General features: G+C 47.7%; 1 protein-coding gene across 1 annotated transcript in view; it reads right to left on the bottom strand.

The window, feature by feature from the left end:
* The window catches only part of GPSM1 (G protein signaling modulator 1), a 582,328-nt gene that overhangs the window by 518,069 nt on the left and 45,510 nt on the right, over positions 1–18,749 (bottom strand). The window contains exon 2 of the mRNA XM_040324133.1: positions 5,693–5,821. Coding sequence (XP_040180067.1) covers positions 5,693–5,751 — 59 coding nt within the window. The 5' untranslated portion in view covers positions 5,752–5,821. The remainder of the gene's footprint in view (positions 1–5,692; positions 5,822–18,749) is intronic.

The raw sequence follows: 18,749 nt of genomic DNA, 5'->3' as shown, positions 1-18,749 counted from the left end.
AGAGCTGCACCAGGTTTTGCACTCTCCAGTTTTAGTAAATCAACCCCAATGTCTCACAGCTTGCCATACATGAGGGAATATATGGTCCTGCTTATCAGATGAATGTGGGAATGCAGAAAAGATGTTCATTCTTTTGCCTTTGGGCTCTTTCACACAGGCAGGCGTTCTGCGGGGGATCAATCCGCTGATCTCCGCTGAGCAGGCGAATGACAGGTCTGTCTCCGCTCACTGTGCCGAGATGGACCTCTCAGAGCCCTGCTCTCCTCTATGGGGAGATCGGATGAAAACGGACCACATGTTCCTTTTTTTTTGATCCCATCAGACCCTTTAGACCAGGGGTCGTCAACCCCCGGGCCGCAGCCCACTACCGGCCGTGACCCTTCTGCAGTCGGGCGGCATGAGAGAGCCTGGCGGCCAGCTGTAGGATGTGAAGTTCCTCGGAGTGGATGAACAATGTCGGAAGGTGAGAGTGAAGCGCACATTCTGTTGCTCGGTGTGGTCACGTGCTCTCTCTCACCTCCTGTACACAGCCATTCAATGTTGTCTATTGCTGAGCGCTGTGTGGTGTTTATTATGCACCATGGCCCCTCCCTCTGTTTCTCACCCGGACACTCCCCGTACAATGTGAATGAACGTGGCCCCTTCTCACTGAGCTCGCCCCGCCCTTCTGTCATAGGGGAAGGTGCAGCACACCGTCACCTCCAGGACAGCCCACAGTAACAGGGAAGCCACTGGTGTCCCTTGGTAACAGGGCTGGGGGTGGATATAGCGGAGAGGAGACGAGTCCACACTTCTTCCGGGAGAGCAGGGAGCTGCCCCCTCCCCTCTGATCCCTCCATCTGAGGGGTGTCAAACTGGCGGCCCTCCAGCTGTTGCAAAACTACAAGTCCCATGAGGCATTGCAAGGCTAACAGTTACAAGCATGACTCCCACAGGCAGAGGCATGATGGGACTTGTAGTTTCAGAACAGCTGGAGGGCCACCAGTTTGACACCCCTGCTCCATATACTTACCTGCTGCTAATCCTCAGCCCTCATCACCGAACACACACCATCATGACTGAGTTCCAGAGGAGAGGCCCGGGGGCCCCCCAGAGTATGACAACACTACCAGTGACAGGGTGAGTGTGGGCGGGGACTGACTGAAAGCGGGTCACCTGTGTTCATGGAGTGTGCAAGGCCCAGTGGGGGGCACTACCTTCATCTGTGAAGGGGGGGGCTACCCTTTTATCTGTGAAGGGGGGGGCTACCCTTTTATCTGTGAAGGGGGGGGCTACCCTTTTATCTGTGAAGGGGGGGGCTACCCTTTTATCTGTGAAGGGGGGGGCTACCCTTTTATCTGTGAAGGGGGGGGCTACCCTTTTATCTGTGAAGGGGGGGGCTACCCTTTTATCTGTGAAGGGGGGGGCTACCCTTTTATCTGTGAAGGGGGGGGCTACCCTTTTATCTGTGAAGGGGAGGGCTACCCTTTTATCTGTGAAGGGGGGGGGGCTACCCTTTTATCTGTGAAGGGGGGGGGCTACCCTTTTATCTGTGAAGGGGGGGGCTACCCTTTTATCTGTGAAGGGGGGGGCTACCCTTTTATCTGTGAAGGGGGGGGCTACCCTTTTATCTGTGAAGGGGGGGGGGCTACCCTTTTATCTGTGAAGGGGGGGGGGCTACCCTTTTATCTGTGAAGGGGGGGGGCTACCCTTTTATCTGTGAAGGGGGGGGGCTACCCTTTTATCTGTGAAGGGGGGGGGCTACCCTTTTATCTGTGAAGGGGGGGGCTACCCTTTTATCTGTGAAGGGGGGGGCTACCCTTTTATCTGTGAAGGGGGGGGCTACCCTTTTATCTGTGAAGGGGGGGCTACCCTTTTATCTGTGGAGGGGGGGGGCTACCCTCATCTGTGGAGGGGGGGGGCTACCCTCATCTGTGGAGGGGGGGGGCTACCCTCATCTGTGGAGGGGGGGGCTACCCTCATCTGTGGAGGGGGGGGCTACCCTCATCTGTGGAGGGGGGGGGGCTACCCTCATCTGTGGAGGGGGGGGCTACCCTCATCTGTGGAGGGGGGGGCTACCCTCATCTGTGGAGGGGGGGCTACCTTCATCTGTGGAGGGGGGGCTACCTTCATCTGTGGAGGGGGGGCTACCTTCATCTGTGGAGGGGGGGCTACCTTCATCTGTGGAGGGGGGGGCTACCTTCATCTGTGGAGGGGGGGCTACCTTCATCTGTGGAGGGGGGGCTACCTTCATCTGTGGAGGGGGGCTACCTTCATCTGTGGAGGGGGGGGGCTACCTTCATCTGTGGAGGGGGGGGCTACCTTCATCTGTGGAGGGGGGGGGCTACCTTCATCTGTGGAGGGGGGGCTACCTTCATCTGTGGAGGGGAGGGCTACCTTCATCTGTGGAGGGGGGGGGCTACCTTCATCTGTGGAGGGGGGGGGCTACCTTCATCTGTGGAGGGGGGGGGCTACCTTCATCTGTGGAGGGGGGGGGCTACCTTCATCTGTGGAGGGGGGGGCTACCTTCATCTGTGGAGGGGGGGGCTACCTTCATCTGTGGAGGGGGGGGCTACCTTCATCTGTGGGGGGGGGGGTACCTTCATCTGTGGAGGGGGGGGCTACCTTCATCTGTGGAGGGGGGGGCTACCTTCATCTGTGGAGGGGGGGGCTACCTTCATCTGTGGAGGGGGGCTACCTTCATCTGTGGAGGGGGGCTACCTTCATCTGTGGAGGGGGGCTACCTTCATCTGTGGAGGGGGGCTACCTTCATCTGTGGAGGGGGGGCTACCTTCATCTGTGGAGGGGGGGCTACCTTCATCTGTGGAGGGGGGGCTACCTTCATCTGTGGAGGGGGGGCTACCTTCATCTGTGGAGGGGGGGCTACCTTCATCTGTGGAGGGGGGGCTACCTTCATCTGTGGAGGGGGGGCTACCTTCATCTGTGGAGGGGGGGCTACCTTCATCTGTGGAGGGGGGGCTACCTTCATCTGTGGAGGGGGGGCTACCTTCATCTGTGGAGGGGGGGGCTACCTTCATCTGTGGAGGGGGGGCTACCTTCATCTGTGGAGGGGGGGCTACCTTCATCTGTGGAGGGGGGCTACCTTCATCTGTGGAGGGGGGCTACCTTCATCTGTTGGGGCCTTACCACATCTGGTGGCAGGCATCGTGGCAAGTGACATTCCGCATCTGGTGGCAGGCAACATGGCAAGTGACACACTCAGAGCTCCCACTGATTCTGCATTATGGTGGGTTGAACCATTTATTACTACAATCTAATACTAGAAATAATGCGCTGACAAATTGCCCACAAAAAAAAACGCTTACCTCCCGCATGCCATCCCCAATCAGGCCTTGGCACACTTTTCTTCCACGCAGCTGGTCCCCGGTGCCAAAAAGGTTGGGGACCACTGCTTTAGACGGAAGGAAAATAGGGTTTACATCCATCTGTATTTCACAGACAGGATCAGATCGAATATCAGCGGACATGTCACCACTGACATCCGCCGCTTCATAGGGGTGAATAGAGTGTCCGATCAGGTCCGCCTGAAAAACGGACAGGCGGATCTGATCGGAAAGCCCGTGTGAAAGGGGCCTTATATATAGAGGAGCTATTCTAGGTCAAAACCGGAAACACGTGTGTGATCAATTAAATCAGGCTCAGGCATTGAGATGATCCCAAACAATGTCCCTACTGATTGTACACCTGCCTGGCAGTCCAACCAAAAAACACTTTCATTCACAGCCAGTCTACTACAACTACAGGAAAAACAGAAATGGAAGGCACGCACACCTAGTACATTACCAGAGATAATTTAATACCAAGACATTTTTGTATAAAAGTGGATACTCACAAAATACAACTGACAAAAGGCCATAAACACACAGTGCATGGACATGCACAGAACATGGGGTACAGCTAACAAGTTTTGGGGGTGCACCCCCTTCCTCAGCAGCATCCACCTAGTTCTGGGAGACCATATATAACTTTCACACCACCATTTTATCTGACTGACATCTGTTACTCCTCACCTTGGAAGACCTATTAGTGTTGGAAGTGACTGTGCTTTTTGAGTTTTCCACAACTGTAAAAATCACCCATACCTAAACACTTTTCCTGCCCATGTCCTAAAGATTCCCATATACACGTATGTCTTAAGAGTTTTCTGGCTTGAAAATATGCAGCTTCCTCCCCTGCCCTGCTATATAGGTTAAAAACGAATTACTTTAATGGCCAGCAAACTGATACAAATGCCAGTGGCAGTTTGATAGAATCCACATGTCCAATCAGCCTCTACTGTCTGTGCCCTCCTTACAAGGTTTTACAATTCCAAATGCCAGCAAATAACAAAGTCCATATCATGACTACAGAAGATAAAGGGTAACTCCACTTGTGGGTAAAAAAAATTATGACCAAATAAAAAAAAAAAAAATGTGTTGATCGATAATTATAAAACCACTCCCATACAGATTGACTTTGCACATGGACACAGACAAACAGCTATTTCTTCAGAATAACAAAAGGTAACAATGTGCAACAAAGTTTGTTAAAATCCTTGTAGATAGATCACCCAGAGGAGAATGTTTTTTTCTCTCCACAAAAAGTGGAGTTACTCTTCAAGATATATGCATTTTCATTACAGCGGCTGAAACTTCTCCCGCCTGTGCGGTCACAGGTACAAGGGGGACACAGTTCTATTATTTATCTGCATGGAGTTTCTCCACCAGTACCCAAAAAAACTTTTTAAAAATAAGTATTGAAAAAACAAGGTGGTGCAACAAGAAACACAAACAGTGATTGTCAGGTTTAATTTTCTTTGTCGTTTCCCAGACCACCCTGCATTCTGTGTTACAGAAAATGATTACATTTTGGCATGGCAACATTTGGTAGAATACACATTTACCTCCATTTACTCTACTTATCATAACAGACAGCCAAACAAACAAACAGACCCTCAGTACTTCAATTGTAAAAGACATTTGTAATGCATTGTTTCAGGAGACAAGAAAAATAAACTCATGTGGAACACAATAAGGGCTTGTTTAAAAAAACAGTTTCAATGCCCATGGCAACCAAATTCTATCACCTTTCTTAAGCAAGTCAAAAAATTAAACCAGCTGAGTAGCATCACCACTTCTCCATTACATTGGTGCTGTAAAGTAAGAAACACCTATATGTATAGGTCAGACTCCGACCAGAAAATAATGCCCTTGTAGAGGTTTGTGGTACGTAATTCGTACATTTATACAAGTCTTTACATCACATCCAAAAATGATTGTTAGGGAAAAGAGTGTGTGGGGGGGGGGGGGGGGGACTAACAGCCAGAAAATCTACTTCCTGCATTATAATAATATATTTAAAAAACAGACTTTTTTGCTTATATTTTTTTAAGCTGAGTACTGTTTCAATGGTTCTTGTTCTAGCGTCGTTTTAAGAGTGACCGCGGTTTACCAAGATGGGGTCACCTCTAGAGAGACTTCTGGCAAACCAGTCTACATCAACCTTTTACATTTATATAATTCCTTTCCAAGTCTAGAACAATGAAAGAATTGAGTAGCTCAAGTCTGAGCCTTTTCCGTTCAGGGATGTCAGTCTAACGACAACCAGCAAAACTGCTGTATGTAGCCTTGTAGCACCCAATGCAGCCTTGTTTATGTATCAACAGCACGTTACAGTCTGGGTAGCCCTCTGCCTTTGCACAACATGTTCATACCTGGAATATATTCTTCTAGCAGGTGGCTGATGCGGTCCATTGTTAGCCAGGAAAGCCATGTATCAGAGAAGCTCATGCAGTCACAGTTTTAAAAGAGGCAGTCGTACAAACCATCCACGCAGCTTGCAGCTGAGACAGAAAGAGAAAGAAAGAGAGACGGCTCAGTGATAAGCCAAGAGGCTGCCAGCCCTTTTTCTATAACAGTTGTGTTATGGCAGCTAGGAAGTGATGTATGTTACACATAAAGTCTCACTAATCACTCCCCCTGTGTGTGATGTCATGCAACGCTTTATTGTCAGGGGAATACGAGGAGGGGTAGCCAAGCTTTTTTTTTTTTTTTCCTTTCCCTCCTTCTGCTCTGTGACCCTGCCCATCCCCTCTTGAACACAATGCACCAGTGGCCAGTGGAGTTTTCTGTGAATCAGATCAAGGCAGGACAGGCTGCCTAGCAGCACATAAACCCTCTTTTGGATGAAATGAGGGGACTAGCTGAGAAGCAAGCACTGCTTTAAAACAATTTTGCAGCAATAGCATGTGCACTATAGATCTCGGTCTTATGTTCTGCAGAGAGAGAAAAAAAAAAGACTAAATTACCAGTGCAACAAACGGTCAACTGATTGTTTAAAAGACTTCCCTGTGCCCAGAGGTGTAAACATATTCAGGCAAATGTTAACCCTTTTTGACCTAGAGGAAGCAGATAGTATGCTATAACCTACAAGCAGCAACCTAGACTCTTTATGGATATTGTAGAATCACAGGTCCCAGTCTGCCTCACTAGCACCTAGAAATTGTAATTCATGGGGCATTGTCTGGACAGAGTTATGTTCACCTTATGTTTGACGCCTAGGCATGAGTGACATCACATGCCTAACATAAAGATCCTAGAAACGTGGAAAATACTAGATCTCACCAGAAGACGCTCCTGAACTGTGCTGTGGCATCTTCTTGTGAAACTTGTAATCCTCAGAATTCCCAGGATCTGCCTGGAAGAGCCATGTCACCCTTGCCTAGGCACCTCAGGGGGAATCTGGGTTATAAGGCAAGCAAATTTTTTATTTTAATGTTTTTATTTAAGTTTTTCACAAAAACAAAATAGAAAAGTACAAATCAAACAGAATAGTGGTTGGAAGGCGTATGACTTAGCAAAGTGACAGACATAGGTAGACCGTATAAACACTACGCATTTAGCGTAAAGTAAGAGGCATTGTCGTCGTCCCCAGACACCCCAATCTGGGATCAAACTGTGCCGAGGAAGAGAGGAGACAACGCACCCCCATTATACGTTTCATTGATTTAGTTGTACAGTAGACATGGTGTAATATACATACATAAACACACATACATTATATATATATATATATATATATATATATATATATATATATATATATATACACACACATATATACATACATACACACAGTACAGACCAAAGGTTTGGACACACCTTCTCAAAGAGTTTTCTTTATTTTCATGACTATGAAAATTGTAGATTCACACTGAAGGCATCAAAACTATGAATGAACACATGTGGAATTATACATAACAAAAAAGTGTGAAACAACTGAAAATATATTTCATATTCTAGGTTCTTCAAAGTAGCCACCATTTGCAGCAGACACATCTCTAGAACTGGTAAGAGGAGACTGTGTGAATCAGGCCTTCATGGTAGAATATCTGCTAGGAAACCACTGCTAAAGAAAGGCAACAAGCAGAAGAGACTTGTTTGGGCTAAAGAACACAAGGAATGGACATTAGACCAGTGGAAATCTGTGCTTTGGTCTGATGAGTCCAAACTTGAGATCTTTGGTTCCAACCCCCGTGTCTTTGTGCGACGCAGAAAAGGTGAACGGATGGACTCTACATGCCTCTACATTCCCACCGTGAAGCATTGAGGAGGAGGTGTGATGGTGTGGGGGGGGGGGGGGGCTTTGCTGGTGACACTGTTGGGGATTTATACTGAACCAGCATGGCTACCACAGCATTTTGCAGCGGCATGCTATTCCATCTGGTTTGCGTTTAGTTGGACCATCATTTATTTTTCAACAGGACAATGACCCCAAACACACCTCCAGGCTGTGTAAGGGCTATTTGACCAAAAAGGAGAGTGATGGGGTGCTACACCAGGTGACTACCTCTTGAATCTCATCAAGAGAATGCCAAGAGTGTGCCAAGCAGTAATCAAAGCAAAAGGTGGCTATTTTGAAGAACCTAGAATATGAAATATATTTTATTTATTTTTATATTTAGTTTTGATGCCTTCAGTGTGAATCTACAATTTTCATAGTCATGAAAATAAAGTAAACTCTTTGAATAAGAAGGTGTGTCCAAACTTTTGGTCTGTACTGTATATATACATACATACATACATACAGACACACACTATATAGATTGGCAATCGCTTTAAGGTAAGTATATGTTTTATTTTTCTCCTTAGGTGTGTTTTTGTTTAACGTGATTGTAAATGATATTTTTTTTTTTTAACCACTTGACCTCTGGAAGATTTATCCTCCTTCATGACCAGGCCATTATCTGCGTTACTTTAACTGACAATTGCGCGGTCCCGTGACACTGTACTCAAATAACAATAATGTATTTTATGCCCACAAATAGAGCTTTCTTTTGGTGGTATTTGTTTACCTCTGAGTTTTTTATTTTTTGCGCTATAAACAAAAAAAAACAGACAATTTTGAACATAAATAAAAACATTTTTTTACGTTCTGCTATAAAACACATCCAATAAAAAAAATTTGAGAAAAACAAATTTCTTCATAAATTTAGGCCAACGTGTATTCTGCTACACGTTTTGGCAAAAAAAATCCCAATAAGCGTATATTGATTGGTTTATGCGAACATTATATTGTCTACAAAATATGGGATATATGGAATTTTTATTTTCTACTAGTAATGGCAGTGATCAGTGACTTATAGCAGGGCTGCGATATTGTGGTGGACAGTTAAGACTGACACTTTGCGGGAACCAGTGACACCAATACAGTGATCAGTGACAAAAATATGCACCGTCACCGTACTAATGACACTGGCTGGAAAAAGGTTAAACATATAGTAAAAGAAAAAATATTGCGCTCATTCAAAAATAACCAGCAGCAACTAAACAGTGTTATATTACACCAAAAACAGATAAGTAAGCAAAACGACAGCTGCGCTAAATTCAAAATCAATATAGAGATGCCACTGTACATAAAGTGGAGTGCATATATTGATAGTATACATGAAATTGATTATATATCAATAAAGTTATCCCCACGTGAATAAAGAAAAAAACAATAAGTGTGATCATAAAGAATACAATTGATAAACAGTCCAAAAAATATTAAGATCTATAGTCCATAGAATTGTGATCCCCAAAAGGTGATAATAAAATCACAGAAGATGTTGAAGCAATAAATATCCAAATGTAAAAACTGCTGACATCCGGAAAATGTGAAGAAAGAAAAACCTCCACCAAAGGTAATAGCTGTCTCTTACCAGATAGTATTGATCTCTGATTAGGAGATCATACTCACTTTAAAGGTTGTTATTTCCACACAGCTTTCCACCAGGGTTATCCTCAATGCAGATATTCACATCCAGTAAATCCAGTACATAAACCGATATGTCAAGAAAAGAGAACTTGCATAGCGTAAAATCCAAAGTGTGTTTGATGAAGTATAAAAAATTGCACTTACAATGTAGATGACATTAAAGCGCCCTATTTTACAACTTTGAACCATCCCTTTTAATACTGCCCCCTTAAATAGATTTGGCATGTTTTTTTTTTTTTTTTTTTTAAAAACTCACTGTGCTCTGCCGATAAGTTTATTTCTCCCGCCGCGGCGGATTCAGCGCTGCTATGCCTCCTGGGGAGATGCTTGTTATCGAGCCCAGGAGGCAGAAGTATCGCGGGACTTCAGCCGCAGTAAAAATAAAACTCGAGCGGGCGGGCGGGCGGAGGCTGAGACATGGTTTACAGCCCCGCCCACCGCACTAATTATGTATTCGGCGGGCGGGACGAGTGTCAGTGTCGGCAGATAGAGCAGAAGGGAGCGGGGCGGGCGGAGGCGGAGACATCTTTAACATCCCCGCCCACCGCAGCACTAATTATGTACTCGGCGGGGGGGGGGGGCGGGGGACAGTGTTGGGAGATAGAGCGGAGCGGGCGGCCGGCGGAGGCGGAGACATGGTTAACAGCCCCGCCCACCGCAATAGTTATGTACTCGGCGGAAGGGGGGGGAGGGGGGGGGAACGACGACGAGGGGTGTAGTGTGTGTGAGAAAGCACCCAGCTAGCCACTGTGCTATGAAACGGCTGCCTCACTGTGCCATGAAACTCTGTCTCACTTGGGCCATCAAATGCAACCACTGTGCCAAACGCTGCCTAACTGTGCCCATCAAACGCATCCACTGTGCCAAACGCTGCCTAACTGTGCCCATCAAACGCATCCACTGTGCCAAACGCTGCCTAACTGTGCCCATCAAACGCATCCACTGTGCCAAACGCTGCCTAACTGTGCCCATCAAACGCATCCACTGTGCCAAACGCTACCTAACTGTGCCCATCAAACGCATCCACTGCCTAACTGTGCCCATCAAACGCATCCACTGTGCCAAACGCTACCTAACTGTGCCCATCAAACGCATCCACTGCCTAACTGTGCCCATCAAACGCATCCACTGTGCCAAACGCTGCCTAACTGTGCCCATCAAACGCATCCACTGTGCCCAACGCTGCTTCACTGTGCCCGTTAAGCGCATCCATGTGCTGGGGGTGATGCGATTTGGTGGGAGCGTTGCAATGTGCTGGGGGCTATGCGATTTGGCGGGGGGCAATGCCCTGTGTTGGGTTGATGCAATGTGCTGGAGCGATGTGACTTGGCGAGGGGCGATGCAATGTGCTGGGGTGATGCGATTTGGTGGGGTGGTGATGCAATGTGCTGGGGCGATGTGATGGCAGGCGATGCTATGTTCTGGTGCGATGTTATGCAATTTGGTGGGGGGCGCGGTGATTTGGTGGGGGGGTATTGCAATGTGCTGGTGCTATGGGGGCTATGCGATTTGGCGGGGGGCAATGCCCTGTGTTGGGTTTATGCAATGTGCTGGGGCGGTGCGACTTGGCGAGGGGCGATGCAATGTGCTGGGGTGATGTAATTTGGTGGGGGGGCATTGCAATGTGCTGGTGCGATGCGGGCTATGCGATTTGGCGGGGGGCAATGCCCTGTGTTGGGTTGATGCAATGTGCTGGGGCGGTGCGACTTGGCGAGGGGCGATGCAATGTGCTGGGGTGATGCGATTTGGTGGGGGCAATGTGATTTGGTGGGGGGGCATTGCAATGTGCTGGTGCGATGGGGGCTATGCGATTTGGCGGGGGGCAATGCCCTGTGTTGGGTTGATGCAATGTGCTGGGGCGGTGCGACTTGGCGAGGGGCGATGCAATGTGCTGGGGTGATGCGATTTGGTGGGGGCAATGTGATTTAGTGGGGGGGCATTGCAATGTGCCGGTGCGATGGGGGCTATGCGATTTGGCGGGGAGCAATGCCCTGTGTTGGGTTGATGCAATGTGCTGGGGCGGTGCGACTTGGCGAGGGACGATGCAATGTGCTGGGGTGATGTGATTTGGTGGGGGGGCATTGCAATGTGCTGATGCGATGGGGGCTATGCGATTTGGCGGGGGGCAATGCCCTGTGTTGGGTTGATGCAATGTGCTGGGGCGATGCGACTTGGCGAGGGGCGATGCGATTTGGTGGTGGGCGATGCTGTGTGCTGGTGCGATGTTATGCAATTTGTTGGGGGGCGATGCGATTTGGGGGGGGCAATGTTATTTGGTGGGGGGGCAATGCAATGTGCTGGTGCGATGTGATGCAATTTGGCAGGGGGCAATGAGATGTGCTGGGGCCGATGCAGTGTGCTGTGCTGGGGCCGATGCAGGGTGCCGGGGCCGATGTAGTGTGCTGTGCCAGGGCCGATGCGGGTTGCTGTGTCAGGGGCCGATGCGGGGTGCCGGAGCCGATGCGGGGGGATGATGTGTGGTGCTGTGTCGGGGGCCGATGCGGGGTGCCGGAGCCGATGCGGGGTGCCTGAGCCGATGCGGGGTGCCTGAGCCGATGCGGGGTGCCTGAGTCGATGCGGGGTGCCTGAGTCGATGCGGGGTGCCTGAGTCGATGCGGGGTGCCTGAGTCGATGCGGGGGGCCAATGCGGGGTGCCGGGGGTCGATGCGAGGTGCCGGGGGCCGATGCAGGGTGTTGTGTCAGGGGCCGATGCGGGGTGACGGGGCCGATGTGGGGTGCCGGGGCTGATGCAGCACAGCACAGGGATGGTGGGAACCCCTCATAATGAGCACAGCGGGTGTACAGACCCGGGAACTCAGCACAGGGATGGTGGGAACCCCTCATAATGAGCACACCTGGTGTACAGACCCGGGAACTCAGCACAGGGATGGTGGGAACCCCTCATAATGAGCACAGCTGGTGTACAGACCCGGGAACTCAGTGCAGGGATGGTGGGAACCCCTCGTGAAGGGTTCCCACCATCCCTGTTCTGTGCTGACTTCCTGTGGCTGTACTCCTGCTGTGCCCATTATGAGCGTACGAATCTGAATTGAGTTTCGGGCACAAAATACGAAATAACGGCTAATGCGAAACGGAACTAAACAAAATGAATTTATTGACAGTGCACATGTCTGGTATATGTATACACACCACATATATAACAAGATATATATATATATATATATATATATATATATAATCTTGTTATGTAGATATATCTGCACAGGAACAAATTATTTTGTATATTTACTGGTTCCTGGAAGGAGGAGGGGAGGAGGGGAGGAGAGGTTTGCATAGATAAGGGGCGGTAACTTCCTCTGACACTCCCGTTGCTATTGAAACCTGATCTGAAACCATTACACTGCTTGTACAGCACTGAGCATGTGCGAGGCTGAAATCCAGGAAGTCATACAGTCTGGCTTCATGATGCCCACACTTAAGATGGCCCCAGTCAATTTCTGTTTTATAAAGTGTCTAAATGCTGTAACAACCTAACAAAACAGACCTTAGTTTACAGACTAACTGTAGTAGAATACATTAAGCTTGTGTTTTACAGGGGTTTTCATATTTAAAAAGTTTTTATTTTTAAAATTGTGGCCGGAACTCCGCTTTAAGAAGCATGTAAAAACATCGAGCCGGCCGGCTCCTCGATATGCCTGCCCGTCTTCCGGGTTCAGTTGGTAACGCGGTGACGTCAGAATGTCGCCTGCCCAGCGTTTCGTCGCACAGAGGACGTGCTCATGCACTGGATATTTATTGCTTCAACGTATTCTGTGATTTTATTATCACCTTTTGGGGATCACAATTCTATGGACTATAGAGCTTAATATTTTTTGTACTGTTTATCAATTGGATTCTTTATGATCACACTTATTGTAACGGAATGGCCCGTGACACCCAGAGACTTTTGAAGGATGGGGGGTACTCCTGTGCCAGCGTCACCAACGACTCTTGGGTCTAGAGTCATCCTGTGCCCCTTTTGGGCATAGGGTGACTGAGAAATGATAATTATAAATTACATGAGATGGGACATTACTGATAATTCATGTTTTGCAAGATATCTTGGAATATTACAGGTTGTTAAAGTCTGACTCCAAATGGAGTGTTTTCATTCAATGGGGGGACACACGCTTTTGAGGTGTTAATTGCGTCTGCTCCTAGACATTCCATTGTGTGATGCTAATGACACTGTTTTGTATGTGGAATGTGACTTGTCAAGCTGTAGTAATTACCTCCTCTAGTTGCGGAGACAGGACGTCTGGGGGATGTCTAATAATTAACTCAACTGAATGTCATTGTCTAAGAGAAGGTGTATTCAAGCCCCCCACTGTGTGATACTGGGGGTGGAGAGTTTCTTTGTTCCTTTGATTACTGTAACATATTTGTACTGTATATAAGAAAGCTAAGGAACCATTAAAAGTGTTCATTCATACATTTTGAAACCAGAGAACAGAGCTGTGCGTGTCTCGTTCATTCTGGGAAATGGGATGGATCGCGTCTGCTAGATAGATTGTGGAGTGTCAGATAAGCTGTCATGGGGCGATGAAATGGGAATATCGTAAACGGTGATGACCGTTACACTTATTATTGTTTTTTTCTTTATTCACGTGGGGATACCTTTATTGATTTCATGTATACTATCAATATATGCACTCCACTTTATGTATAGTGGCATCTCTATATTGATTTTGAATTTAGCGCAGCTGTCGTTTTGCTTACTAAACATATAGGGCGACTAAAGGGTTAACTGTGTGCCTAGCCAGTGTTTAGGTGTGCTGTATGTGCTGCTTTTACTAGGACAAGTAATGGAGTCCAGTCCCTGGAAACGGAATCTATCCCTTCCCCCCTGTCAGAATGACGATCTGCCTTGTTTACATAGGCAAATCTCTGTTCTGTGTAGCCTGTGCTAGAGGACATAGAGTGCCCAACACCTGCAGATCATCCTCTGCTGTGAAATATCACAGCAGAAGCGACACACCCGTCCCCTGCAGGTGGAAGGGCAGGATCATGTGTATATATACACATGTGATTCTGCACAGAACTGCCGCCCTGTAGCAGTAAAACTGCTATAGGGCGGTCAGCAAGCTGTTTAACAACAAACAGGTTCATACTTACTTGCTCTGTGCCATGGAATCGCTCCTAAACCGCCCCTGCCATTAAAATCAATAGCCAGTGCTGCCGAAGAGCCTGCAAAGCGTTTCGGCAGTGGCACTTTTAACCCTTTTTCGAACGCTAGCAGGGGGGTAAAAACACCTCCCGCTATCGTCCAAGAAACGCTGCTAAAACAACAGCAAAGCGCAAGCTAAAATTAGCCGGCGCTTTAACGCTAACACGGTCCGGCGCCTCAGTGTTAAAGTGCCCTAAAGGTTTAGAACCACTTCAAGGTGCAATGCAATGTATTTGTATTTTGATGTGGTTTGGTTTAAAGCAATAGTACACCACCATTTTTTTTTCGTTTTTAAACCTGCAAAGCAAAGTTATAATGTGCTAGTATGCATCATATATTATTATACAGGATTTATATAGCGCCAACAGTTTATGCAGTGCTTTACTATATATAAGGGAGACAATACAGTTACAGTACAATAAAATTCAAGAGGGTTAAGAGGGCCCTGCTCAGAAGAGCTTACAATCCAATAGGGTTGGGCAGGTTGTACAAAAGGTTGTAAATGTGGGGAATGAGCTGATGGAAGTGGTAAAAGATTAGCTGGAGGCGTGATAGGTTTCCCTGAACAGATGATTTTTCAGGGATCGCCTGAAGGCAGCCAGAGTAGGGGATAGCTTGACAGATTCAGGTAGAGAGGTCCAGAGGATGGGAGAGGCTCAGGAGAAGTCCTGCAGACGAGCATGGGAGGAGGAGACAAGGGAGTTTAAAGCAGAGTTCCACCCAAAAGTGGAATTTCGGCTTTAAGCACCCCTCGCCCCCTGACATGCCACATTTGATATAATTATATATATTTTTTTTGGGGGGGGGGGGGGGGTGTACCCTATTTTTAGTGCGACTTCCTGTCCCACTTCCTCCTTCCTCTTTTTGGCTGCCTAGGTGACTCCTCCTCATGCCCTGGGTGGCCCTCCCCTGCCAGTGATCTTCTGGGACACAAAAAGGTCCCAGAAGATTGGCTGGCCAATAGCAGATCGCAGCTTACGGCTTCACGGCCGGGTGCCCATAGTTGCTATGACAGAGGAGAGGGGGAGAGGAGCGAGGCTCCGGACGACAGCATCGCTGGACCGTGGGACAGGCGAGTTTCTGTTTATTAAAAAAGTCAGCAGCTATGCTTTTTATAGCTGCCGACTTTATAAACTAAAAAACAGGTGGAACTCCACTTTGAGATCAGGTATTGAGAAGAGGACAGTTTGGGTGATATTTGGATACAAGATTGGTGATGTAGCTGAGGCCAGAGTTGCGAATGGCTTTGTATGCTGTGGTTAGTATTTTTAATTTAAATCGCTGGGCAATCAGAAACCTGTGTAGGGATTGGGAGAGAGGGGTGGCAGACACTGAGCGGTAAGGTAGATAAGTCTGGCAGCAGCATTCATGAGAGACTGAAGGGGGGATAGCCTATATAGAGGTAGGCCTATAAAAGGAGAGAGTTGCAATAGTCAAGGCGAGAGATAACAGTGAATGAGTAGCTTGGTGGTTGGGGCGTATTTTAGAGAGGTTACAGAGGTGAAGTCTACAGGCTTTTGACAACTAGATTTGGGGCTGAAAGGACAGGTCAGAGTCTAGGAGTAAACTGGCGTGAGGGGAGGGAATAATGGTTTCATTATTGATTGATTTTGAGGAAAACGTCATGAGGAGGGGGGCAGGAGTGGGGGAGAATATTATCAGCACGGTTTTAAAGAGATTTTGTTTAACCGCTTAAGGACCGGCGCACGACCATATACGTCGACAGAATGGCACGGCTGGGCACAAGGGCGTACAGGTACGTACTCTTTAAGATCCCAGCCGTGGGTTGTGCACGATCGGGTCACAGAGCTGAAAAACGGGGAGGCGCAAGTGTAAACAAACCTTTTCCCGTTCTTCCTCGTGAGACTGTCACTGATCGTCTGTTCCCTGTCATAGGGAACGACAATCAGTGACATCACACGCCAAGCCACACCCCAACACAGTAAGAATCACACATTAGGTCACACTTAACCCCTTTAGCGCCCCCTACAGGTTAACCCCCTCCCTGCCAGTATAATTTTCACAATAATCAGTGCATTTTTATAGCACTGATCGCTGTAAAAATGACAATGGTCCCAAAATAGTGTCAAAAGCGTCCGATGTGTCTGCCATAATGTCGCAGTCACAAATGTTTTATTTTTTTTAAAAACGCTGATCGCCACCATTACTAGTAAAAAAAATAAGAATAATAAAAATGCCATAAAACTATCCCCTATTTTGTAGATGCTATAACTTTTGCGCAAACCAAATCAATAAACGCTTATTGATTTGGTAATCCTCCCACCCCTACCCCTCTGTGTCTGTCCGTCCACTCTCCTCCGTGCAGCCAGTATGAGAAAGGGGATGTGGGCAGGAACGAACAGCACATTGGCTGAAAAAACTGATGCAATATTCTCTATACTGCACAGCAGAATACATTAGAACTATATACATAAAAGTAAAACATTTATAGTGTGCAACTCAAACTGAATCTCTACCCTCTTCACGAAAACTTTTGAAATACCACATAAAACACACTCAAGGTACTTGCCACATATCAATCCGTTCTTAAAAAAGGAGATTCACAGAAACTACTTGACCAATCCAATATATATGACATAAATATGCTTTTTTTTTTTCAAACTCTACATGAGCATGACAATACATGTGGCACATAGCTAGCATGTTCAATTCATAATAAACATTTTCACACATATAGCTCCACAACACAGACTACAAAAGGGCCCTTTAAATATTGTCTCTGCATTCCAAAGCTTTTCACTGCCTCATACAACAAAAATTACCCAATAACTACACCACTCCCCCCCCCCCCCCCCCCAAGCTGTTATAAAAATCCTATTTTCTTTATCATACATCACGGGACACAGAGCAGCATAGTAATCACTATGTGGGATGTCCTAAAGCAATGCCAAATGAGGTGAGGGAGACATCAAGAATAAAAAAACGTGTGCCATCAGACGTGAGGACCTATACTGCAGCCTGCGCCCAAAGGCAATATCCTCATGCCTCTTAATATCCAATTGTGAATGTGTGAACTGATGACCAAGTCGCCGCCCTACAGACTTGAGCCATGGAGACCTGATGATGGGCCCTGAGCCAAGAGGCGATCTAAGGCCAAAATGAGAGAACTTTTTTCAGGATCCTTTGGCACACTTGATGTGAGAAAACGAGGAGGAGGGAACTCTCGTAACTCCAGCCTGTAACCCAGAGAGACCGTGGAGAGGACCCTCTCCTCCCAAATCCCTGAGAAAAACTGAAGTCTCCCCCCCCACCCGAGTGAGTGGGGGCATCTCTTCATTAAGCTGAATTAGGGGCTGGCATGACAGGCTTACGGTTTAAGGGTCTTTTGTTACCCTGGGCTTGACCCTGTGCCTTTCCCCCCATACCTGACCGACCGGGAGGCCGTCGATACTGCCTAGAGGCAAAGGTTTCCGGAACCGGAGAGGCTGGCCGTTTAAAAGAGGTGTGTCGGCAGACCAGTTCTTTAACCACAAGAGTCTCCGCATATGCACCAAAAGAAGCGAAAGTCGGGAAGCCTGATGGAGAGAATCCTTGATGGCATCCACCGCAAAGCATAAAGCTCTAGGCAGGTCGGCTAACTCGTGAGCCTGTTGAGCAGGGATATCCTTCAGGACCTGCTTCGTTTGGTCCTTTAAAGCTTGGCAGATGCCTATAGATGCAATTGCAGGCTGCACCACCGCCCCCGCCGTAGCAAAGGAATTTTTTAGTAACGTTTCCAATCTCTTATCCGTAGGATCCTTAAACATCTGTATATTGTCTACCGGACATGTCAGGGTTTTGTTAACACAGGAGATGGCAGCATCTACCGCAGGAATAGTCCACTTTTTTGTGAACTTTTCTTCCATCGGATAGCGAATTGAAAATCTTTTAGGGGTTACAAAGATTCTATCTGGATGCTCCCAATCCCGATATATAAGGCCCTCTAACAGAGGGTGGACTGGGAAGGAGTAGCTAGTCTGTGGGGCTTTCAAGATACTGTGTTAGCTGCCGGCTCTGCCAGGGGCAACTTAAAAGCCGAAAGCACCATATCCGCTAGGGACTAGATTAATAGCCTTTTAGTCTGGGAGGCCGAAAAGGGCTCCTCCAGGGTAGATTCCTCAGAATCTGAAACCTCAGAATGACCTTCCGCTTGGTCTCCTGATGGAAATTCAATTTCCTCCGGGGAAAAATGTTCCGCTGTCAGGGACTCCAGCATAGGAGAAGGAGACCTGGCCTGCTTTCTTTCTGGTAGGGAAGAAGCGATCAATGCCGCCAATCTCTGCTCCAACCCTCCTAGGGCGGAGGCAAATACCTCCTCAGTTACATAGACGGGAGCAGGTGGGTT

Source organism: Rana temporaria, chromosome 9 (assembly GCF_905171775.1).
Source record: "Rana temporaria chromosome 9, aRanTem1.1, whole genome shotgun sequence".
NCBI lineage: Eukaryota > Metazoa > Chordata > Amphibia > Anura > Ranidae > Rana > Rana temporaria.
This window is presented reverse-complemented; position numbering and strand designations above follow the sequence as displayed.